Source organism: Astyanax mexicanus, chromosome 18 (genome assembly GCF_023375975.1).
Source record: "Astyanax mexicanus isolate ESR-SI-001 chromosome 18, AstMex3_surface, whole genome shotgun sequence".
Classification (NCBI taxonomy): Eukaryota; Metazoa; Chordata; class Actinopteri; order Characiformes; family Acestrorhamphidae; genus Astyanax; species Astyanax mexicanus.
Window position 1 is genome coordinate 100,001 of NC_064425.1, and position 23,249 is coordinate 123,249.

Sequence of the window (23,249 nt, forward strand, 5' to 3'; positions counted from 1 at the left end):
AATAAACTCAGCATTTATGTAATATTTACAGTGTTGATTTAACACAAGGACTGCTGAGAACATCTGTAATATTTAACAGTACAGCACTAAAATTGTCTTACTTATAAAAGCAGGAAAAACAGCAGAATATATTTATTCTGTATTCAGCAGCGTTTAGTTTCCTCTGAGCTTCTATTGTAGCTGGAGCTGCTCATGTCTTTAGCATTTCTGTGGTGATTCTTTCTGACAGACTAATACATTCCTTACAGCTTTATTCCTGCGGCTGCTTTACAGCACAGAGGATGACTTTAATCACAGAGAAATAAATAAATGTCCTGCAGGTTCATTCTGATAGGCCTGAAGAAATAAAACCCACACAGTCTGACTAAATCTCTCTCTCTCTCTCTCTCTCTCTCTCCCTCTCTCTTCTTCTCCTTCTACTAAATCTCTAATACATTTCTCTTCCTCGTCCTGAACTTCTCACACAAACAAGGCAGTTAAAGCATATATTTAACCAGGGCAGGATAATAACATGTGATAATTATACTGTAATTATTGATGGTGTATCATTGTGGACGGGATCTGATATCAGTCCAATATCAGCAGAAAATTCTGGATCAGAAATCAGACACAAACAAGAATCTCTAGCCCTATCAGAACGGGATTAGTTTCTCAGGGGGTTCTGGGTAATTTTCTCTTTTATGGGGGTTTTTATCCTCTGTGATTTTATTCCCGTCCAGAACGATCATGTAGGTGTTTTTCTCAGACGTCCTCTGAGAAAATTACAGGCTGAATTATCTACTGTTTTTCTCTGAACTCCGTGCTCCTCCGGTAATTTTAGTCCCGTCCGGACGCACATCTCTGAGTTTCGTCTCCTCGCCTTTAATAAAATAATAAAATAGATATTTGTCCACTGCCGCACACCGTAATTACACTTTGGGTGCACCATGGTTTCCACGGAGATCCACGTTAAAAACACAACAGCGAGTGGAAATGGAGGAGCTACTGAACGCGATGACGTCATGTGACCGAGAAAACCTAAAAACTTACTGATCCTCCTGTTTTTTTCAATTGCAGTCCGGATGCAGGAGTTTTATCACTAAAGAGTAGAAGAGTGAAATATATTTTTCACAGACACCCCTGAGAAAATAATCCCGTCCTGATAGAGCTTTAAGCACTTAGAGAGAATAAGGCCATGCAGGGGAGCTGAGACATTTCCAGGGATCAAAGTTCGAATCTCAAAACTGAGAGAAAAGAGGCACTTAGATAAATTTAGAGGAATAATTAAAGCAGAGTTTAATTCTCTCCACATGATAAACACAATACCACTCTGTAATCACACTGTTATTTACTGCATTTCTAATATTCGTTCTTAGATAGCGTCTCAGTGAGTATTTGACATTTCAGACAAAACCAACAGAAACTAATTACAATCTGCAGAGAGAAGAGTCGCCTGAATTTATCTTCCTTATCTGCAGGAAACATCTGGACTTTAACTGAGCAGCTGTGCTGTGTGTCGGGGTGCAGGAGTCTCCTGAAGGAGGAGGAAGAAATGCCTCCTATTAAAAATCTGAATGCAGAAAAAATGTGCTTCTGACCAAATTATACATTCCTGCTTAAAGTGCCTGAGCTCATCATAACTTTATATATATTTGCGAAAAACTGACAGAAATCAGCCTAACAGAAGAAAAACACAAAACTGACATTTAATACGTTACAGCATGTATTACTATCAGCCATAAAAATATATTTATACTGAGCAGAGACCAAAATATAAAGCACAGAACATTAAATACATTAACACTAGAACTCTAGCGCCGGGTGATATGGTTGATTTTCTCCTCCTATCTATGTTTTTTTAAGAGGCAGCGTTCAGGTTCATTTAAAGTAAGATATTTTATGTGTGTTTATATTTACCTGATGTTATATTAGTGTGTTTGTGTGTTTAAATCAGGCGTTTACATGTCTCAGGACCTGAAGTTCCCAGCAGCATTATTTTATTATTTTTTTGTTAGAAAATTACCTGTTAAGGATTACCTGATTTTCCAATAATTGTTCAGTTTTTTATTGGGTCATCCTGGGTACCTTTTTTCTTTTTTGTGATGTTTTATGTTGTAAATTAAAGAAGGTTCCAAATCTTGTTGTACAGTGTAAACCCAGCATAGCGATGGTGTTACTAATTTTAACATTAGTGTTTTAGAGTTAATAATACACTAATACAGCCCCAGCTAACGTCCATAATTATAAGTGTGTCGATGTATTTACTGAAATATATGAGTTACTGATTCCCTGAAACCTCGAGAGAGCTGTTCTCACCTCTAATGGAGAATTACCCGTTTAATTACGCTTCTATTCTCAGAGAGAGCCGAGAGGAAGGCTGATCTACAGAACAGTCTAAATCTGTATAACACTCTACATGTGCTGTATGACCAATCAGAATCTAGCATTTTATATTTAATCACACGTTGCATTGATCTTTATCTTTATTCTAAATAACAATCTGATCCTTTATTCTGCTCTATGTGCAATAATTCATTTGATGTTGAGAGTACATATTTCTATATGATGGAGCTTTATAATTCAGCTTTGTAAAGGATACGGTACCTTTTAGAAGTATTTAAACTCCTAATAATTCAGCAAATTCATCTGGAGTATAAATTATAATTCAATATTATTGTTTTATATTGTTGTATAATGAGAGCTGTATTCTTTTAGCCAGTCTCTCTCTACACAGAACAGGAAGGAATTGTGAGGAGCAGAGCGGCTGTTGGTTTTAAGATGTTTTGAGTAAAGTGTTTGAGTCTGGAGTGAAAGTGTTCGACAGTATAAGAGCTCTGAATTCAGTCCGCCGGTGAAGAAGAGAAAGATCCAATACTGAAGAAAAAACACATCCCAGCACAGCAAGAGTCTGCTATAAAAAAGCTTCACAGACAGATGAGAAGAAAACGCTTTCTGAACAAACAAAATTACCACTCAACAACAACCATCACCCTGTGAAGCATGGGGGTGGCAGCATCATATCTCTGGGGGGGGGGGTGCATTTCCTCAGTGGGGACTAAATATCTTGTTACTGTATTATTCTGATTATAATCCTCCGTCAGTGCGTCTTATGTATGAATTCTAGCAGTCAGGTTGTAAGGTGCAGTAAAGCTATACCAATAAATTACATATAGTATAGGTTAGTTAGCGCTGCTAACCGTGGCTGGCTAATACTGCTCAAAGAGGCTAGCGCTCATCCTTGGACAAAATACTGTAATTTTAGAGATAAGGAAAGCACAAGGTCAAAGCAACACAGGAAGCTGGATGAACAAAAACACGAAAGAGCTACATTAGCTAAAATCTGGATGCAATTCAAAAATTAAAAAGCACCATCTTTCAAAACGAAATGGGCAAAATTCTCTTAAACAGCGTTTAATCTGACAGAAACCTAACACAGAAATAATGAAGATAAACAATAATTTAATTGTAATAAATAAAATCCAGTAACATTTCTGAAATACAATCATCTTCCTTCAGTCAGCCCTGCGGTCGAGATGCTTCATCTTCAGGGAGTTTTCTGAGTAAATGAGGCGCTTCAGGAAATCACTGCAGTAATATTAATAATAATAATAATAATAATAATGTCTGGAGATCTGCATCAGTGCAGCTGAGTGAACCCAGGAGAAGAGTTTCACACCGATCTAAAATCCTGAACAGTGAGGCTTTACTAGACTCAAAATCATCAGCTAAAGCCTGAATTTCACACCGAACTCTTTTAAAGTCACATGTTTTTATCCCTTTAGCATGTGTGTGTGTAAATACAGATGCATCTAAAAAAAAGAATATCATTAAAAAGTTCTTTTACTTCAGTAATTCAATTTACCACAAATTGGTTGGAGATTCGAGTTGCTTTTGTTGGTTTGCTGTTTGGGTTTTTCTCTATGATGCAATGCAGTGTTTAGACTGGATTAAGTAGAGTCATCTAACACACAGTGAGGAAAATATAAACTGATATGGGAGTATTATGGTCATATTTTTTGAGCTATATGCAGCTCTGATAAAACTTTAGACACCACTTCAGTTTCTGAATCAGTTTCTCTGATTTTGCTATTTATAGGTTTATGTTTGAGTAAAATGAACATTGTTGTTTTATTCTATAAACTACAGACAACATTTCTCCCAAATTCCAAATAAAAATATTCTCATTTAGAGCATTTATTTACAGAAAATGAGGAATGGCTGAAATAACAAAAAAGATGCAGAGCTTTCAGACCTCAAATAATGCAAAGAAAGTTTTCATGCATCTCGGCATCATGTTCTCCTCCACCAGTCTTACACACTGCTTTTGGATAACTTTATGCTGCTTTACTCCTGGTGCAGAAATTCAAGCAGTTCAGTTTGGTGGTTTGATGGTTTGTGATCATCCATCTTCCTCTTGATTATATTCCAGAGGTTTTTAATTATGTAAAATCAAAGAAACGTATAAAGTGCTCTCTTATTTTTTATATATTTATTATATGTTGCATTTAATGTTACTGAACAATCCAGCAGCTACAGATAAAAGATAAAAGACTTTAGTTCTACAATCTGATTCCCTTTTTCATCACCCAGAAAAGACTGAGGAGTAAAATCTGTGAAGAGCTGCAGCAGAATCTGTGCAGCAGATTGACTCAGACGTGTCAGAGTTATTGAGTGTCAGCTAATAAAATAGAAGAGAGAGAGAGAGAGAGAGAGAGAGAGAGGAGGAGAGGGAGAGAGAGAGAGAGAGAGAGGAGGAGAGGGAGAGAGAGAGAGAGAGAGAGAGGAGGAGAGGGAGAGAGAGAGAGGAGGAGAGGGAGAGAGAGAGAGAGAGAGAGAGGAGGAGAGGGAGAGAGAGAGAGGAGGAGAGGGAGAGAGAGAGAGAGAGAGAGGAGAGGGAGAGAGAGAGAGAGAGGGAGGAGAGAGAGAGAGAGGAGGAGAGAGAGAGAGTGAGAGAGAGGAGGAGAGAGAGAGAGAGAGAGAGGGAGGAGGAAGGATGACAGATATAGAGACAGTGTAGAGGTGAATTGAGGACAGCAGTTTGGTATAAGGAACAGAAAGTGAGACAGAAAGTGAGACAGAAAGTGAGACTGACCTCGAGCGTCGAAGAACTCCTCATCAGAGCTCTCCACCGACTCCTGCTCAATGTTCTGCATCCGCCAGTGAGACGCGCTGCGTTTACACAGCGTCACTAACACAGAAAAACACAGAAATACATCAGGATTCAGCATCACAATCAATCAGCACTGTGTGAATAACTGATTAGATTCAGCACAATAAGATTATCCAGCCCATTAATATATAAAACTCCTCACTGACACGGATCTGACTCCTGTCTACTGATTAAAAAACACTTAATGTGAAGTTTTATTACTGTAATTTAATAAAAAGAGGGAAATGTTGGGGTCAGTCTAAAAACCACCATCCTAACTAACATTTCAGTGGATAATTTTATAACAGAGATCTGTCACCCTAATCAATTGATTAGAATGATATATGGTTATCTGAGCAAACCTGTTGCTGCTAATGCTGCTTATCCAAGAACTACTGCGAACAAGGGGAAATCAGAACAGCTAACTCAGTTAAATCTCCTTATTTACTCTTCATTAAACCAAAGAAACACAGAATTAAAGCTAAAGAGAGCTAAAATAGAGTGCAACAGATCGCTGAAATCATTTCTGCGCCACTTTTGAACATGTTAGGTGAGATTGCAAAAAAACACTTTAAATAAAATAAATCTAGAATAAAAACACTGTTTAAGTTTGACATACTGGCTCATTCTTGTCAATAGGCTCTTCTCTCAGTAAACACAATGGCTAAAGGTGCTTGGCCTCAATATAACCCATATTCTGATAATTAAAGTTTAAATAATTTAAATAAAGCATAACAGAATATTTCATTCCTTTATATATTTTACCTCAAACCAAACAGCACATCTAATCCAAGAACAGTTTTACTGATAAACGTTAAGCAACAGAACCTCCCATAAATTCCCACTGAGCACAAAGTCAATAAAACACCCAATTAATTTCCCCCAGTGCCCAATTCCTCCAGTCCAGCCCTGAGCCTTCAGCCTCATACTGGAGCTCTAAATAACACACACCCAACATCCCTGCTGTTCTAACCCACTCAAATCAATGTTAATAGCTTTATAATCTAAAGACAGACAGCGGCAATAATGTTCATTAAATAAAGAATATAAGTCACATTACAATCATCTGCTCTCCGTCCTATCATTTAAATCAGAAAGCTGTAATATAGATCATTAAAGTCATTAAGGATTTCTATAGTTAGTGAATTCGTATTTGAAATCCTCTTGCTTCTTCACATTTTAAATGATTCTGCTTATTGCCACGTTTACAGTATTTTGAATTTTTCTTCTCCACACAGTTTTAAAGTTCTGTATGGTATAAAAGCTAAAGACTGTGTCGACCATCAGATCACCTGAACGTCCACCTGATAAGATCTCTTGAGTTGACATTGCCACAATAAGGCCTTTTAGTGACTTTTTAGGCATAAAAACATCTTTAAACAAACGGAACAGCAGCAGAAACAGTGTTTGTTTATTGCTGTGGTAATTAGCATTATCTGGCTAATATATGAGGTAACTGCTACAACTTAAAAGACATTTAGATCAGACTTGATGATTATATTTAATATTTGGTTGGGATTAATACTGGATGGTGTTTTGTTGTGTTTTTTTTTTTCTTTTACTTCAGTTCAGGTCTTTGGATTTTGGGTTTATGTTAATGCTTTACTGACACTGTTACCGCCTGTGAGCTTATTTATCATAAATCCTCCTGTACAGTTTATATCCACTAGCTTCTGGTCTGTGCTTCCAACATTAACACAGAGTAGGAGGAAAAGCAGAACTATGGAAATGAGACTTTTTTTCCATTTTTCTCCCAATTGTTCCACCCCTTTGTGCATTCCCATCACTAGTGGCGCCTGAGACCCTTGGAGGGTGTAGATGAGCACACGCCTCCTCCGATACATGTGAAGTCAGACTCTGCCTCTTTTTGAGCTGCTGCTGATGCAGCATTGCTGAGTATCATCACAGCGCTAACGCTCGGAGGAAAGCGCTCGGTTCTGTTACATCAGCTCACAGATGCAGCCTTGTGCCGCTTTTGAGCGTGATGGGGAAACAGTGCCATCTACCCACCTGGAGGGAGCAGGGCCAATCGTGCTCCCTCTGGGCGCCGGCAGCTGATGGCAAAGCTGCATAAACAGGATTCAAACTTCTCGCCCTGACTTTTTACCTTTTTATCTATCACTGTATCTCTGTGATCCTATACAGAAATCCATCCTGCACAAACACTGACCCCAGTTCATTTATTCAGGTTAAATTCTCCGGATCCAGGTGTTTCACATCCTGCAGCCTTCCTGGCTTTTCACCAGTTTCCACAACAGCAGATGTGATGATGATCTGTGTCCTCACCTCTTCCTCCCTCGTCTCCCAGAGAACACCTGAACCCAGCAGCACCAGCTTTCAGAAACAACGAGGTCACAGCTTCCATTATCACCCCGCACGCTCTGATCCGCATCACTACAGGACTTTTAATCAGCTTTTAATCTCTATCTGCAGATCAACAGGTCAAACATCTCCTCCATTACTGTTACTGCTCCCCGCTGAGGAGCTGCTGCCCACAACTTCCAGAGCATTACAATAAAATCACCGTCAGCTCGACCACTGCATCCACAGCAGCGTATCCTCCACCCAAAACCATAAACCTACAGTATCACACCCCCCGGACCCCCCCGGACCCCGGCGCTGCAGCGGGAACCTGTCCGTGTGAAGAGAAGACGTGAATAAAGCAGAACAGCTCTTTCTGATACTGAGCTGAACTCATTTCTGCAATATATAATATATAACACTCAGCAGCAGCAGAAGCCTGAGAATATAAACAAAGCAAGTTTATTTATATTGCTGTTTTCATAAACAATGAAAAAAACATGCTTTTCTAACAAACTAGCTACTTCTAACCTCATTTACTCCACAGTCACCGGACCTGAACCCAATCCAGATGGTTTGGGGTGAGCTGGAGCACAGAGTGAAGAAGACAAAGGAGCAACAAGTGCTAATAAACACCTCTGGGAACTCCTTCCTTCCTTCAAGACTGTTGGAAAACTTTTCATTTCAGGTGGCCACCTCTTGAAGCTCATTGAGAGAATGATGCCAAGAGTGTGCAAAGCAGTAATCAGAGCAAAGGGGGCTATTTTGAAGAAACTAGAATATAAAACATGTTTTTATTAAGTACATAAAACTCCACATGTGTTCATTCATAGTTTTGATGCTTCAGTGAGAATCTACAATGTAAATAATCATGAAAATAAAGAAAACGCACTGAAAAAGAGAAGGTGTGTCCAAACTTTTGACCTGTACTGTACCTTGATAATAGATCAATAGAGAATTATATGAAACATAATGTGGCACAGTTCAAATTACTGCAATCTATGTTTTATTTCATATTTCCTGCAGTAAAAACAAGTATCTAAGTATCGATATGACATACATACAAATATACACAGACATGCCTAAAGTTATGGGATTGCAGCAAGTAAACTGATCATGAATTGTTACTTTGGGTGATGGCACAGAAATGCCCCATTCATGTACCTCAAGTGTGAGGTGTTATCTTGTGAGAGTGAGGTAGCACACTGGACAGGGTGCACATGTTAATGCGATGTGAATTTTAGCGTTTAAACGCAGCCTGATTGTTGGTGTCAGATGGAGGAGACGTTATATTTACCTAGTTGTGCAGTAATTTATCATTCCTGGATCCACAGAGTCACATGTGTTGAGAATATATGTACAGTGCGGTGTATGGTAATGACTGTGATCAGCAACATATAATACTATTCCCTATCCCATGATATCTGGCATGTCAGTGTAATATCACAACAACAGTCATTTAAAAATGGGAGAATAAACTGGATAAATGAGAACAGGCCTATTTATGAACAAAAGCTTGTCCTAGTTTCTCTTTCTGGTGGGTCAGCGGGTGGGAAATACATTTTGGGCTGGGGATTTTTTGCCTCAGGACTTGGCAACCCGACACGGTGGTGTTCAGAGAGTGAGAGAGAAATGGAGAAAGAAGCTCTTCAGCCCAGAATAAACAGATCAGTGCTCTGCTCAGTGTTTCTCTATATAGAGCTGATAGAGAACTGAAATTGGAATTAAGTTATCCAAAAGCAGTGTGTAAGACTGGTGGAGGAGAACATGATGCCAAGATGCATGAAATTAAAACTGTGATTAAAAACCAACCAGGATTATTCCACCAAATATTGATTATTTCTGAACTCTTAAATCTTTATGAATATGAACTTGTTTTCTTTGCATTATTTGAGGTCTGAAAGCTCTGCATCTTTTTTGTTATTTCAGTCATTTCTCATTTTCTGTAAATAAATGCTCTAAATGAGAATATTTTTATTTGGAATTTGGGAGAAATGTAGTCTGTAGTTTATAGAATAAAACAACAATGTTCATTTTACTCAAACATAAACCTATAAATAGTAAAATCAGAGAAACTGATTCAGAAACTGAAGTGATCTCTTAACTTTCTCCAGAGCTGTATATTTAGATGAAGAATGCCTCAGCAGGGTTATATATGTATATATGTGCTTCATTTCAATGCAACTGCTTCATCTTGGTCTACTTGAGGGAAACTAATAGTATTCAGTGAATATAAAACAGACGGAGGATCATTAGGAAACACAGCGCGTCTGCAGGAATGTCAGAACTGAAGGTTTCTGAAAAGTGAAATATATTCGAAGGCTGAATCCAGAAGCACGATTTTGATATATATGTCTTTCACATGATAATTAATGAGAATACATATATAACTCTCTGCTGTACAGACTGTCAAACTGTATCTTCATCAACAGAAATATCACTATAATTACATTACTGAAGTATTCTACAATACCTGGACATTTAATTTAAATGTTATATATTTATGACGATTATTTTATCATATTATTTTTTACCTGCAAACTCTATTTAGAAACAGTAGTTTATTGTATTTATGTTTTATCATGTTTAAACAATGAGAAGCAACTACAGAAACAGGTATATTATCATCCAGTTTATATTCTTCTTCTTTATTTTTCTGTAAAATGTTTGCCTGCATAATTTATTCAGCAGTTTTTGGCTCCAGTCCAACAGATTTTTGATTGATCTGATTTTTATTTTTAATAAAAATGGGAATTCATTTGTTCATCCCTCATTACTTCCATTTACCCCATTAAAATTCAGTCCTAACAAATCCTATTCTCTCCTGTCTGGCAGCCATCAAGCTGCAGGTACTGTACTTCAAAATCCACTAATCTAATGACCTGCACTCATTTATTTATCATTTTACATCCCTCGTTCCTCCCCTTCACTCTCATTTATTTTCACACGCGCCCAAACCATAGAGATTCTGTATCCCAGCAGCCTCCAATTATCATGTACCACTTAAGTGAAGGTAGCTGAGCTCTAGTGTAATTTACTGCACTCTTCTATTTGTCATTTTTTCATCCCTCATACCTCCACCTTTAGCTGCAGAACTATAAAACCCCTATTAAATGCAATTGTGTAGTTTTTAATAATATTTAAGCATTTTTGTTTTCATATTTTAACATCTGAATGAACTTGCTCATTCAAAAGTTCATTGTTGTTTAAAAGGTGTAATTACATTTTAAGCTGTTATATAAACATAAATGATCTTAAAATCAAGATAATATAATTTTTATACATTTTCAAACAAAAATAGAATATTATGATGGTGACAGTAATGTCTCAGTTAGGGGAGTTCCATATCATATCCTATACAATAATATCAACAACATTTTTTAATATGGTGATTATTGAAGAGCAGGTGGAGAGCAGGATGGAGAGCAGGACAGAGAGCAGGAAGGACAGCAGGAGTGAGAGCAGGACTGAGAGCAGGAAGGACAGCAGGAGTGAGAGCAGGACAGAGAGCAGGTGGAGAGCAGGACAGAGAGCAGGACAGAGAGCAGGAAGGACAGCAGGAGTGAGAGCAGGACTGAGAGCAGGAAGGACAGCAGGAGTGAGAGCAGGACAGAGAGCAGGTGGAGAGCAGGACAGAGAGCAGGAAGGACAGCAGGAGTGAGAGCAGGACAGAGAGCAGGTGGAGAGCAGGACGGAGAGCAGGACAGAGAGCAGGTGGAGAGCAGGAGTGAGAGCAGGACAGAGAGCAGGTGGAGAGCAGGACAGAGAGCAGGAAGGACAGCAGGAGTGAGAGCAGGACAGAGAGCAGGTGGAGAGCAGGAGTGAGAGCAGGACAGAGAGCAGGTGGAGAGCAGGAGTGAGAGCAGGACAGAGAGCAGGTGGAGAGCATGAGTGAGAGCAGGACAGAGAGCAGGACAGAGAGCAGGTGGAGAGCAGGAGTGAGAGCAGGACAGAGAGCAGGTGGAGAGCAGGAGTGAGAGCAGGACAGAGAGCAGGTGGAGAGCAGGATGGAGAGCAGGACAGAGAGCAGGTGGAGAGCAGGAGTGAGAGCAGGACAGAGAGCAGGTGGAGAGCATGAGTGAGAGCAGGACAGAGAGCAGGTGGAGAGCAGGACAGAGAGCAGGACAGAGAGCAGGTGGAGAGCAGGACAGAGAGCAGGAAGGACAGCAGGAGTGAGAGCAGGACAGAGAGCAGGATGGAGAGCAGGACAGAGAGCAGGAAGGACAGCAGGAGTGAGAGCAGGACAGAGAGCAGGTGGAGAGCAGGACAGAGAGCAGGACAGAGAGCAGGAAGGACAGCAGGAGTGAGAGCAGGACAGAGAGCAGGACAGAGAGCAGGTGGAGAGCAGGACAGAGAGCAGGTGGAGAGCAGGATGGAGAGCAGGACGGACAGCAGGGCGGAGAGCAGGACGGAGAGCAGGACGGAGGTAAAGAGTGTTATGGGGTCCTGAGGGGAGGCGGCTCAGGACGAATACTGACCTGCTAATGGCCTGAACACTGGAACAGGAAGTGTGAGTGTGATTATACACGCTGCACGAGGACTTGAGGACATGAGGACATCTCAGCAGCAGGACCGCAGGACAGGAAGGGCACAGAGGTCCTGCTGTACATGTGTTTCTCTGCAGGACGTGCTGATCACTGAGGCGGCACCAGGCTTGCATAAATTAATACTGGTATAACAAAAAGCTACAATATGCAAATATCCCCCTAACCAATCATGATAGGGTAAAAATAAATAAAATTATTATTAAATATTAATATAAAATGCTAATTTTCCGTTATAAAAACAAAATACATAAAAACCTGAGGATTATATATAGCGTTATATAGTGTAATCTTTCAATGTAAATGACTGCATTTATATAAACTGTATTAAATTATTCACTGTGTTTATTTTATATTTTAGATGCTGAGTCACTGTGGGCTGTTTTTACTTCAAAGCACATTTTCAGTCAGTGGGAGAAACCGATTTAGGATTTGGATCTGTTCACACTGACTTTCACTAATCCAGATAAATCCCAGAGCAGCAGAGCTTCAACACTGAACCACCCAGAGAGTCCTGAGAGTCCTGAGAGTCCTGAGAGTCCTGAGAGTCCAGAGAGTCCTGAGAGTCCAGAGAGTCCTGAGAGTCCTGAGAGTCCAGAGAGTCCAGAGAGTCCTGAGAGTCCAGAGAGTCCTGAGAGTCCAGAGAGTCCAGAGAGTCCAGAGAGTCCTGAGAGTCCAGAGAGTCCAGAGAGTCCTGAGAGTCCAGAGAGTCCTGAGAGTCCAGAGAGTCCAGAGAGTCCTGAGAGTCCTGAGAGTCCAGAGAGTCCAGAGAGTCCTGAGAGTCCAGAGAGTCCAGAGAGTCCAGAGAGTCCTGAGAGTCCAGAGAGTCCTGAGAGTCCAGAGAGTCCAGAGAGTCCTGAGAGTCCAGAGAGTCCTGAGAGTCCAGAGCTCCAAAACAGAGCTTCCCTCAATCAGACGTCCTGCTAAACTGCCAGAATCTCAGCGGAATACACACACACACACACACACACACACACACACACACACACACACACACGGGCGGCGTGGTGAGAGTGTGTTCCCGCAGCATATGTTCAGAGCGGCTGGTAAACACCTCCGTTTGGCAGCTTCTCCTCTCAGAGCGACACATTCGCCCGCGTTACACTAAAAACACCAACCTGATAAAAACCTGCATTAATCACTTCACACTGAAAACACTGCTGATACACACTCTGCAGCCCTGCACCAGGAACCAGGCCAAGCTACACACACACACACACACACACACACACAAACACACACACACACCAACACACAACGTGCCAGAGATAAAGCTACACAGGAAAATATAATTAAACTCCAGCTCTTCCACAGCCGAGTCCAGATCAAGGTCAAAACACTGAAGAACTCAAACAGAGAAACACTCCAAACACTAAACACACAGCAGCACTTTAAAATAAGGCTCCTTTATAAAGGGTTCATAAATAGTTCATAACGGAGTTTATTAATAGTTAATAATGAAGTTGTAAATACTTTAAAAACATTAATAAGCACTTAATAAACACATAAATACAATACATGCAAATAACCTTTTAAACATATCTAATAATAATAATAAATAATATAGAATGCCCGTTTAGTAAATTAATATGTTAATATAGTAAAGTATAGTAAATAAAGTTATTAACAGATATGTAACATGATGCTGACTGATGGAAAAGAGAAAGTAAGAATATCTAGTAAGATCTGAGGTTTAACAGTATAATCGAATATGGAATTACATTATCACTATTGGATACATGACAGGCCACCGCTGCCCTTCTTATTCATGTGATATAACTGCTTGTTAATGGTTTATAACCCAAGTAGTAACCATTAATAAACTCCTTTGTAAACTATTTATAAACCCTTTATAAAGAAGCCTTATTTTAAAGTGGTACCCAGCAGGACACACACACACACGCAGACACACACACACACACAGTCGTGAACCGCACACTTATATAACCAGAGAGATTCACACCAGTCCAGTTTATAACTCCTGAACTGTCCTACAGAACTAAAACTGGAACGATGAACTGAACTGATCCCTCAGACGAGCTCCAGATACTGATCTACTGCAGATCAAACAGCCTGAACACAGAGCTCACTCTGTTCCAACACGCAGAACACCTTCATTCCTCAAGATTCAGTCATGATCTGACTTGTAGGAGATGGAGGAGATAGAGTTGGATATTGGCAAGATCTTTGTCAGTAGAATTAAGCAGTAATACACTTGAGGTTTGTGCTATAACCTGTGATATTGGCACTGCTGTGCTGCCGTCGCAGATCAGCAATATTACATGCTATAGCACAAACCTCGAGTGTATTATTGCAAATTATTACCACAGTTCCATTATCACTGTTTATTGAAAGATTTTAAAGAGTTAAAGAGGAGGAGAAAATAGGATCTGTTTGGTAATAAAAACTCCACCAGTTAAAATTCCAGTTCCATTGCTGCTCTGTTTTTAGCTGCTCTGTTTGGTTTGTAAGCGCTGCATGGTTGCTAGGTTACCTGTATGTGGCGGAGTAATACATGGAGAGCTTCGGTTACATTGCATTACCGGCTGATAACGGCACTCATAGAATGCCTCTCAGCCAATCACATTTAATACATATATATTATGCTTTAATATATCACAAACAAGGCTGCGTCTGTGAGCTGATGTATCAGAACCGAGTCGCTGCGCTTTCCTCCGAGCATTAGCGCTGTGATGCTACTCGGCAATGCTACAGCAGCAGCAGCAGCTCAAAAAGAGGCGGAGTCTGACTTTACATGTATCGGAGGAGGCGTGTGCTGGTCTTCTTCATCCTCCTGGTGTTGGGCAACACTAGTGATAGGGGGAGGAGTCCTAATGAGTGGGTTGAGTAATTGGTCATGTAAATTGGAGAGAAAATTAGATAAAAATGAGAAATTATATTAAAACACAAAACAAAATGAACCACTGTCTGATAACAATCTTTACATCTAGATAAGGCTGGGTGATATTTTAAACAAAATAATAATAATAATCGCGATATTCTTCAAATATATAAGTGATTCTCTAATGTTATTTAGATTTAACTTAAGATTTTTATTATTTCTAAACGCACAGCACCATTTAATTCTATTCTATCGTTTTCTTTTTTTAAATAATAAGAAACTCTCTTTAACCTAATATGCAGATTTTATATTAGACACAGTGCAAACATAATCTCCTTGTATTTTAGTTTAGGAAAATTGTAAAATATGAAAATCACAGTGATATAAAATAGTTTTTTACAGGTTTCTGACAAAAGCTAATGTCCATCTTCTGAGATTCACTCTGCAGCTTCTATATAAAAAGATGCTCAATCTCATTTATCCCATTTTGAAAATCACATGTAAACAGTTAGCTAATTCGATTATTTAAATGAATTTGATTAACCCCCCAGCCCTACATCTAGACTAATAATTACAAATCAATACCATGTTTCTGAAAATCAACAGTACTGCAAACCAAATATCACATAGAAATTGTATATTATCTCTAAAAAGAGCCATTATTTAATGTTCTGTATCACTAACTCAGTCCCCACACAGATACACCATGTGATCACAAATCACGGCTCCTTAAAATGCATCTCATTTTCTGTGAGCCTGGAAATTACACACGTAAACAGTAATTTCACAAATCAATCAATCATCCCACTTCACTAAAACCCAGCAAGTTTTAGTCATCAGCACAGAATAAATTCCTGCATTATTATGAGAGCTGCCCACAGCTGCAGCCTGCTCTCATAATCTACAGATTTACAGACTGACTGAAATTAACATCAACAGAATCAGAACAAAAATCCAGACTATATCTGAACACGAGAACTGAAGGTCTAAATGAATGAAATGTGATTTATGATGGTAACGTCTCAGAAGATAATTTTAAGTAGTGTAACTCTTGGTAAGAAATTACTGACTGACCCATTCTGCTCATTATAATAAAGACTGATCATTTTTCATCAAGTTCAAAGAGTTTAGTTAGAGATTTAACTAAACTATTTTTATGAGGATTTATTGCTGTGGGTTCATGTTTGAATGAGTCAATACTGCTGAATACTTTACATTCAGATCCGCTCCTAAATACATCAGGACTGCAAAGTCTAACACACCGATCTTGCTTCTCATATTTTAAGACCTTTTATCCTTTAAAACAAATGGTGAACCTGAAGATTTTAAAAATAGCTTTCAGTCTGTTTCAGACTCTGTTTCATACTGATCTAAAATCACTTCAGACTGGAACCGGCGTCGTTTTATAGGAGTGAAGGTGAAGCCGGTTATCCCGTCACTCTTCACTGCGAGCTTCAGATCAGCTCATGCGTGGAGGCGTATCTATAGCAACCGCTACATGAATGGAGGATTCGGCCGAACGATAAATCGCTTCTGGCACATGAAGAACATGAGAACACTAACCGGAGTGGACCTGAAAACAATGTTCACAAAAACACACAAATAGAGGAGGGCAATCCAGGTCCAGAAAGTAAAAGTCTGCCGCACAGGCAGTGGGTACAAAACCCTGGGTTGGATTTTTACTTTCTGGACTTGGATTACCCACCAGGTTACCCACCTCTACACCCAACACACCTGAACTGAAGAAAAGCAGGTCTGATCAGTAAACTAAACAAACACTGTGCTCCAAATCCAGCAGCTGAGTTATGCTGCGTTTCCTGACCGACTACAGCATAAAAGTATTTTCCAAAAAAAAGGGAATTAACACACAGCCTAGAAATGTAGTCTGTGCTTAAACTGAATTCGGTGACGCAACTGATGTATCCTTCCAGGCCCTCAGTCACCCACAGTTCTCTGCACACAGTAACTTTCTTAACTACACACAGCAGCTCGGTTTATGTTGTAAAATAAACACAGGCCGACTTATCCCATTTTTACTGTCTGTATCCAACAAACCCAACAGTGTACAGAAAGTGAGAGCACTGTTAGTTGCTGTTAACAGATTATATCTGGTCTAATTAGATGTTTTACTTAGATCAGATTTGGCTATCTGTCCCTGAAGAGGCTATCCTGTGCACATTCATACATCAGACATCACAAGTTGCAAAAAATTATTTCAGGTACCCCTGACCTGGATTTGGAGCACCCAAGTACAGGTGCACATTCTGCCAGAGACCGACTAGACCCATACACTGATTTTGAGTCCGAGCCTGGAAATGCAACATTTTTCTGTCTTAAAGTAGAACTCCGGTGTAAAATGTACTTTTATGTTGGTAAAACATGATAAAAAGTTCTTATCTTTGATGAATAGCACACCTCCGTTCTCCCACAGCGTTCAGAGATCCAGAAATTTTAACAGTTTATCCAACAAACCCCCTTCAGACTGGGAGATACGGGGCATAATTTACCCTGATAAATCACTTTTTACACCGTTATCCAGCTCAAAGTAGCTCCACACCTCCTTACTAGAATCCGGAGAGTCCTGATGTTTAAAACAAGGCATTAATAACTTAAAAAGTGCAGAAGAAGCTTATTAAAAAACACTGTTTACATCATATAACACTACTAGCTTCAGCTCCAAGCGCCGCCATCACTGTACTAACATAGAATAACATATAATAACATAGATATATATATATATATATATATATACATAGACATAGAATCTATGTATATATATATATATATATATATATATGTGTTATTATCAGTACAGTGATGGCGGCACTCGGAGCTAAAGCTAGTAGCGTTATGGGATGTAAACAGTGTTCTGTAGTTTTGAACTTCAGAATAATGTATATGAGTGTAGGGAAGTGATGTACAGCTGAGGATGTTCACTAATTGATAATATCCAGAGACTGTTAAAAAAGATGGGCGTCGTGTCGCCGTTCCCATTCATTCAATGAAAATGAAGCCAAAATCTTCCGCCATGTTGGTGATTCTGACACCCGAGTCTGTAGAGCGCAGTAGAGACCAGAGGAGGGAGAAAGACTGTGGAGAGACCGCCTACTCATTTAAATAACCCTGCCCCTGAGGGCTGCGTCGCGGTTTTCTCTGGTTGCGTGAGTTCATGTTATATGTTTTCTGCCGTAGTAACACTTGCAGCGACGTTGTTGATCCAGGTTAAAGTCTGGCAGTGGTAAGCACTGTTCGGTGGGATTATGGGTGTGGAGACCCACCGCTTTCCTCACCGCTCTGCTGCAGCGGTAAACCGCTCTACTGCTGGAGAATCAACTGAATCCAATAGAGATCAGTGTACCGCGGCACAGCCACCGCACTCAGCATGTAAACACCTTTAGAGATCAGCAGCCGGCAGAACTGTCCAGATTTAGTTTATCAGACTGTATCAATAATACTGAAGATTCTCATTAAGCACACGGAGGTTCTGCTGGAGGAGCTTCATCACAGGAGCTGCAGAGTCTCTGATAAACACCTGCTGCAGGTACTGGATGCTCCCGCTGCTGCTGCTGCTGCTGATTTACATAACTCTATTTTGTGCTCGGATGGACCTGAAGGATTTAAGGATTTACAAGCTTTTCTTTCCAGGTGTTCCTCAAGGAACCAATCAAATCCTGTGCTCAAACCTTCTAACTCCACTGGTGTCTGAGCTCATAATAATAATCACACACCGATGATGTTCTCATCGATACAGACCGAGCTGCACTGTTCACTCCCTGCTCTCTCTCTTTCTCTCTCTTCTTCCGTCTCTCTCTCACTCTCTTTCTCTCTCTCTGTCTCTCTCTTCTCTCTCTCTCTCTGTTTCTCTCTCTCTCTGTTTCTCGCTCTTCTCTCTCTTCTCTCTGTTTCTCTCTCTTCTCTCTCTCTCTGTTTCTCTCTCTCTGTTTCTCTCTCTTCTCTCTCTCTCTGTTTCTCGCTCTTCTCTCTCTTCTCTCTGTTTCTCTCTCTTCTCTCTCTCTCTGTTTCTCTCTCTCTGTTTCTCTCTCTTCTCTCTCTCTCTGTTTCTCTCTCTTCTCTCTCTCTCTCTGTTTCTCGCTCTTCTCTCTCTTCTCTCTCTCTCTCTGTTTCTCTCTCTTCTCTCTCTCTCTCTCTCTCTCTCTCTGTTTCTCTCTCTTCTCTCTCTCTCTCTCTCTCTCTCTCTGTTTCTCTCTCTTCTCTCTCTCTCTCTCTCTCTCTCTCTCTCTCTCTCTGTTTCTCTCTCTTCTCTCTCTCTCTCTCTCTCTCTCTCTCTGTTTCTCGCTCTTCTCTCTCTTCTCTCTCTCTCTCTCTGCAGACCTGCTGTCTGTCATTGCTTCTGGTTCTGCTCTATTTTTAGCTCTCCGCTCTGAATCTGTGTGTAAATTAAGGCAGAGCACAAACATTTCAGAAAGAACTGAAAATCCACCCACAGCTTCAGTTCCAGGCTTTTCAGAACAGCAGATAAGATCTGAATAATTCCTCTTTCTGAGTCCCAGACCGAGGAGATATAGTGTAGTTATAACTACACTAATAAATACATCCTCAGTCTTCAGACCATTCCATTCTAGAACCAAATCTGGTTCCATGAAGAAGCTTTTTCTGTGATAAAGAACCTTTAAATCAACTTCTTTACACCATTAAAACGTTAGCTAAAGTTCTACCAGTCTGAAAGGTGATATACGATATATAATGCCATAAGATAATAACAAATAGACACTTCTGAGACAAAACTTTGTGTTTCATGTTTAATACAGGCACTTTTGGTAACATGTAGTTGTAGATGCATCATATCGTGAAACTAGGAGAACAGAAAGTGAACTCTTGGAGAAAACTGGAACGCAACATAGTCTATATCAATACAGATTTCATTATCTCATCTTGTATCTCGTAAGAAAATATATAGATAATTCTCAAAAACTCACTATATCACCCAGTTCTACTTTATATTTTATTCATACTTTAATATTTTATTGTCAGATTCTATTGAGAATAAAATATTTCTTCTTACATTCATGTCTCCAGGGTTATTTTAATAGAAGTTATTCTGCTATAGCATCATTCAATCATCCACTCTTTTTGAACTGCTGCTGATGCTGTAGCATTGCCGAGTAGCATCACAGCGCTAACGCTCGGAGGAAAGCGCAGTGACTCGGTTCTGATACATCAGCTCACAGACGCCCTGTGCTGATCCAAATCACCCTAGGAGTGACGAGAGGAAAGAGAGAGCGCCATCTACTGTAACAACCCAGAGAAAGAGCAAGGACATCTGTGCTCTCGGGGCTCCAGCTACATGACCGGGATTCGAACTGTGCTAACCAGATGACACCAGTCACTGTGGTCTCTGGCACAAATTACATCCATTTACACACAAGAGGCCCTGCATGCATATCTCAGGGCGGTGTACATGATGGTGTTCAGGCTGCTTGTTTATCTGAACAGATGCCAGACTGTATGAGTGTAAGGCTGTTAACCCTTTCAGTGTAAAGGTATTTATCAGTGCGACAGATTAATGTTTGGTTAATGCATTTCCAGCAGGTGGTTTAACGTTAGCGTACAGTGATTTAACACAGTAATGAGGAATGCAGATTTCTGTATACACACATAAACAAAATAAACTCCATCAATCCCATATTCAAATTAAAATGTGATGATTTTAGGAGCGTAAATGTGAATTATTATCTGAACTGAACTGTTTCTGATCCGCTGTTCTGTTTGATGAGTGGGTCATGTGACGCACTTCAACACATTATGTCAGAAACAATAAAGCAAAATTGGCCCAGAAACAAGAGCTCTGAATCAGTGATTGAGAATCTCATTACTACCTTCATAAACGAAAAACAAAACCCCTGTTCTCCTCCCTCTCTCACTCTCTCTCTCTCTCTCTCTCTCTCCTCCCTCTCTCTCTCTCACTCTCTCTCTCTCTCCTCCCTCTCTCTCTCTCTCTCGCTCTTTATGTTCTGTAATTTAGGAGAAACACATCCTCCTGTTAAAAGCATCAATATTACTGTTCTGTTCACCTGAGAGAAACACAGAGAGCTCTGATAATAAAATTACACAGAGAGGAGAGGAAGAATTACACTCCAACAACAAACTATTCCAGTATTAATACAGATAAACCACAGAAAACTGCACCACATAAATCTGTTTTATTATTGTTTCAAACTGCAGGAATTTCACGTACCAAAGTCATAAAAACAACCAGGGATATTTTATGTTTTGTCTACACAACTTTCATATTAATACGAAACGGCAAAAAATGTATATCAAGATATATTTCTTAATTTCAGACAATATAATAAAATTCTGATATTAATATGAACAATATTAAAGCCTTCACCTGTGGTCTACATTGTGCACTAATAAAACTGGGCAATATGGACAAAAATATTACATTTTCACAGTATTTATCACAGTGTTTTCACACACAGAAAAAAATGTATCAGCAGTGGCGGATTCTTATAAACTGCTATTCAGATACTCCCACATCCACAGTGACTTATATTCAAGTTATGATGCACATCTACAATTTAAAATGATTGTTTATAGGGGAGGGCGATACAGTCCTACAATAATATCACAATAACGATATTCCTGGTGAATTTAACACTGAATTAAAAAAAATATTTAAAGAATACACTACTGCAACAAAATGAAAATTATTTTTTATTACTGCATATAATATGATGATATGATATATGGACACACCCCTAACTGAGATATTAAAAAATACAAAATTTTATCAGATTTACAGTAACAGAAGTCAATGATCCAGAATCTCATGATGATACTAATAATAATAATAATGCTACACTCCAAATATCTCCATATATCCAGGATTAAAGTAAAATAAATGATACTGTACAGATAGAATCTGTATCTAGTAGATATATAATGGGAAATGAGAACAGTGTGAATTTTTCTTTTGATAAAAACAGTAAAAAAGTAGAACCCTGATGTGATAATTAGGGGAGGGTGATATGGCTCCATATTTCAGAATATAATATTAATAAACACCATATTCAGAAATGTTGGTGATATTACTGCGTATGATTTGATATGTTACACCTCTAATAGCTTATTGTTCTGATATGCTTCTAAAGCATGTTGTCAATAAGAATGAATCACAATGGGATAAAATATAATCATATTCCCCAGATGTATTTAATATATTAATATATATCTATTCCTGAATTTCAGGCCTACAAACACTGGGACATGTTTAATAACATGTGAACTGAAACAGGTGATTAACAGGTGATTATTTAACATAAGACTGTAATTATAATATAGCAGGTCAGTTAATCACTGCTGTAAAACTCAAAGGAGGAAATTAAATGTTTAATTCTGGAGTAGAATTCCTCTGATTATAATAATTACAGTGTTCAGGTGTTCAACATTAACCCACAACAAACACCATCACACTCCGCATTAACACAGGATCACAGGATCACATTAACTCAGAATCACACTAACACGGGATCTCACTAACACAGGATCACACTAACACAGGATCACACTAACACAGGATCTCACTAACACAGGATCTCACTAACACAGGATTACACTAACACAGGATCACACTAACACAGGATCACAGGATCACATTAACTCAGGATCACACTAACACAGGATCACACTAACACGGGATCTCACTAACACAGGATCACACTAACACAGGATCACACTAACACAGGATCTCACTAACACAGGATCTCACTAACACAGGATTACACTAACACAGGATCACACTAACACAGGATCACAGGATCACATTAACTCAGGATCACACTAACACAGGATCACAGGATCACACTAACACAGGATCTCACTAACACAGGATCACACTAACACAGGATCACACTAACACAGGATCTCACTAACACAGGATCACACTAACACAGGATCACACTAACACAGGATCTCACTAACACAGGATCACAGGATCACATTAACTCAGGATCACACTAACACAGGATCACACTAACACAGGATCACACTAACACAGGATCTCACTAACACAGGATTACACTAACACAGGATCACAGGATCACATTAACTCAGGATCACACTAACACAGGATCTCACTAACACAGGATCACATTACACAGGTTCACACTAACACAGGATCACACTAACACAGGATCTCACTAACACAGGATCACACTAACACAGGATCTCACTAACACAGGATCTCACTAACACAGGATCTCACTAACACAGGATCACAGGATCACATTAACTCAGGATCACACTAACACAGGATCACACTAACACAGGATCACACTAACACAGGATCACACTAACACAGGATCACAGGATCACATTAACTCAGGATCACACTAACACAGGATCACAGGATCACACTAACACAGGATCTCACTAACACAGGATCACACTAACACAGGATCACACTAACACA

General features: G+C 39.5%; 1 protein-coding gene across 1 annotated transcript in view; it reads right to left on the minus strand.

The window, feature by feature from the left end:
* Window positions 1-23,249, minus strand: part of pitpnm3 (PITPNM family member 3) — a 106,391-nt gene that overhangs the window by 81,442 nt on the left and 1,700 nt on the right. The window contains 1 exon segment of the mRNA XM_049467217.1: window positions 5,072-5,167. Coding sequence (XP_049323174.1) covers window positions 5,072-5,167 — 96 coding nt within the window.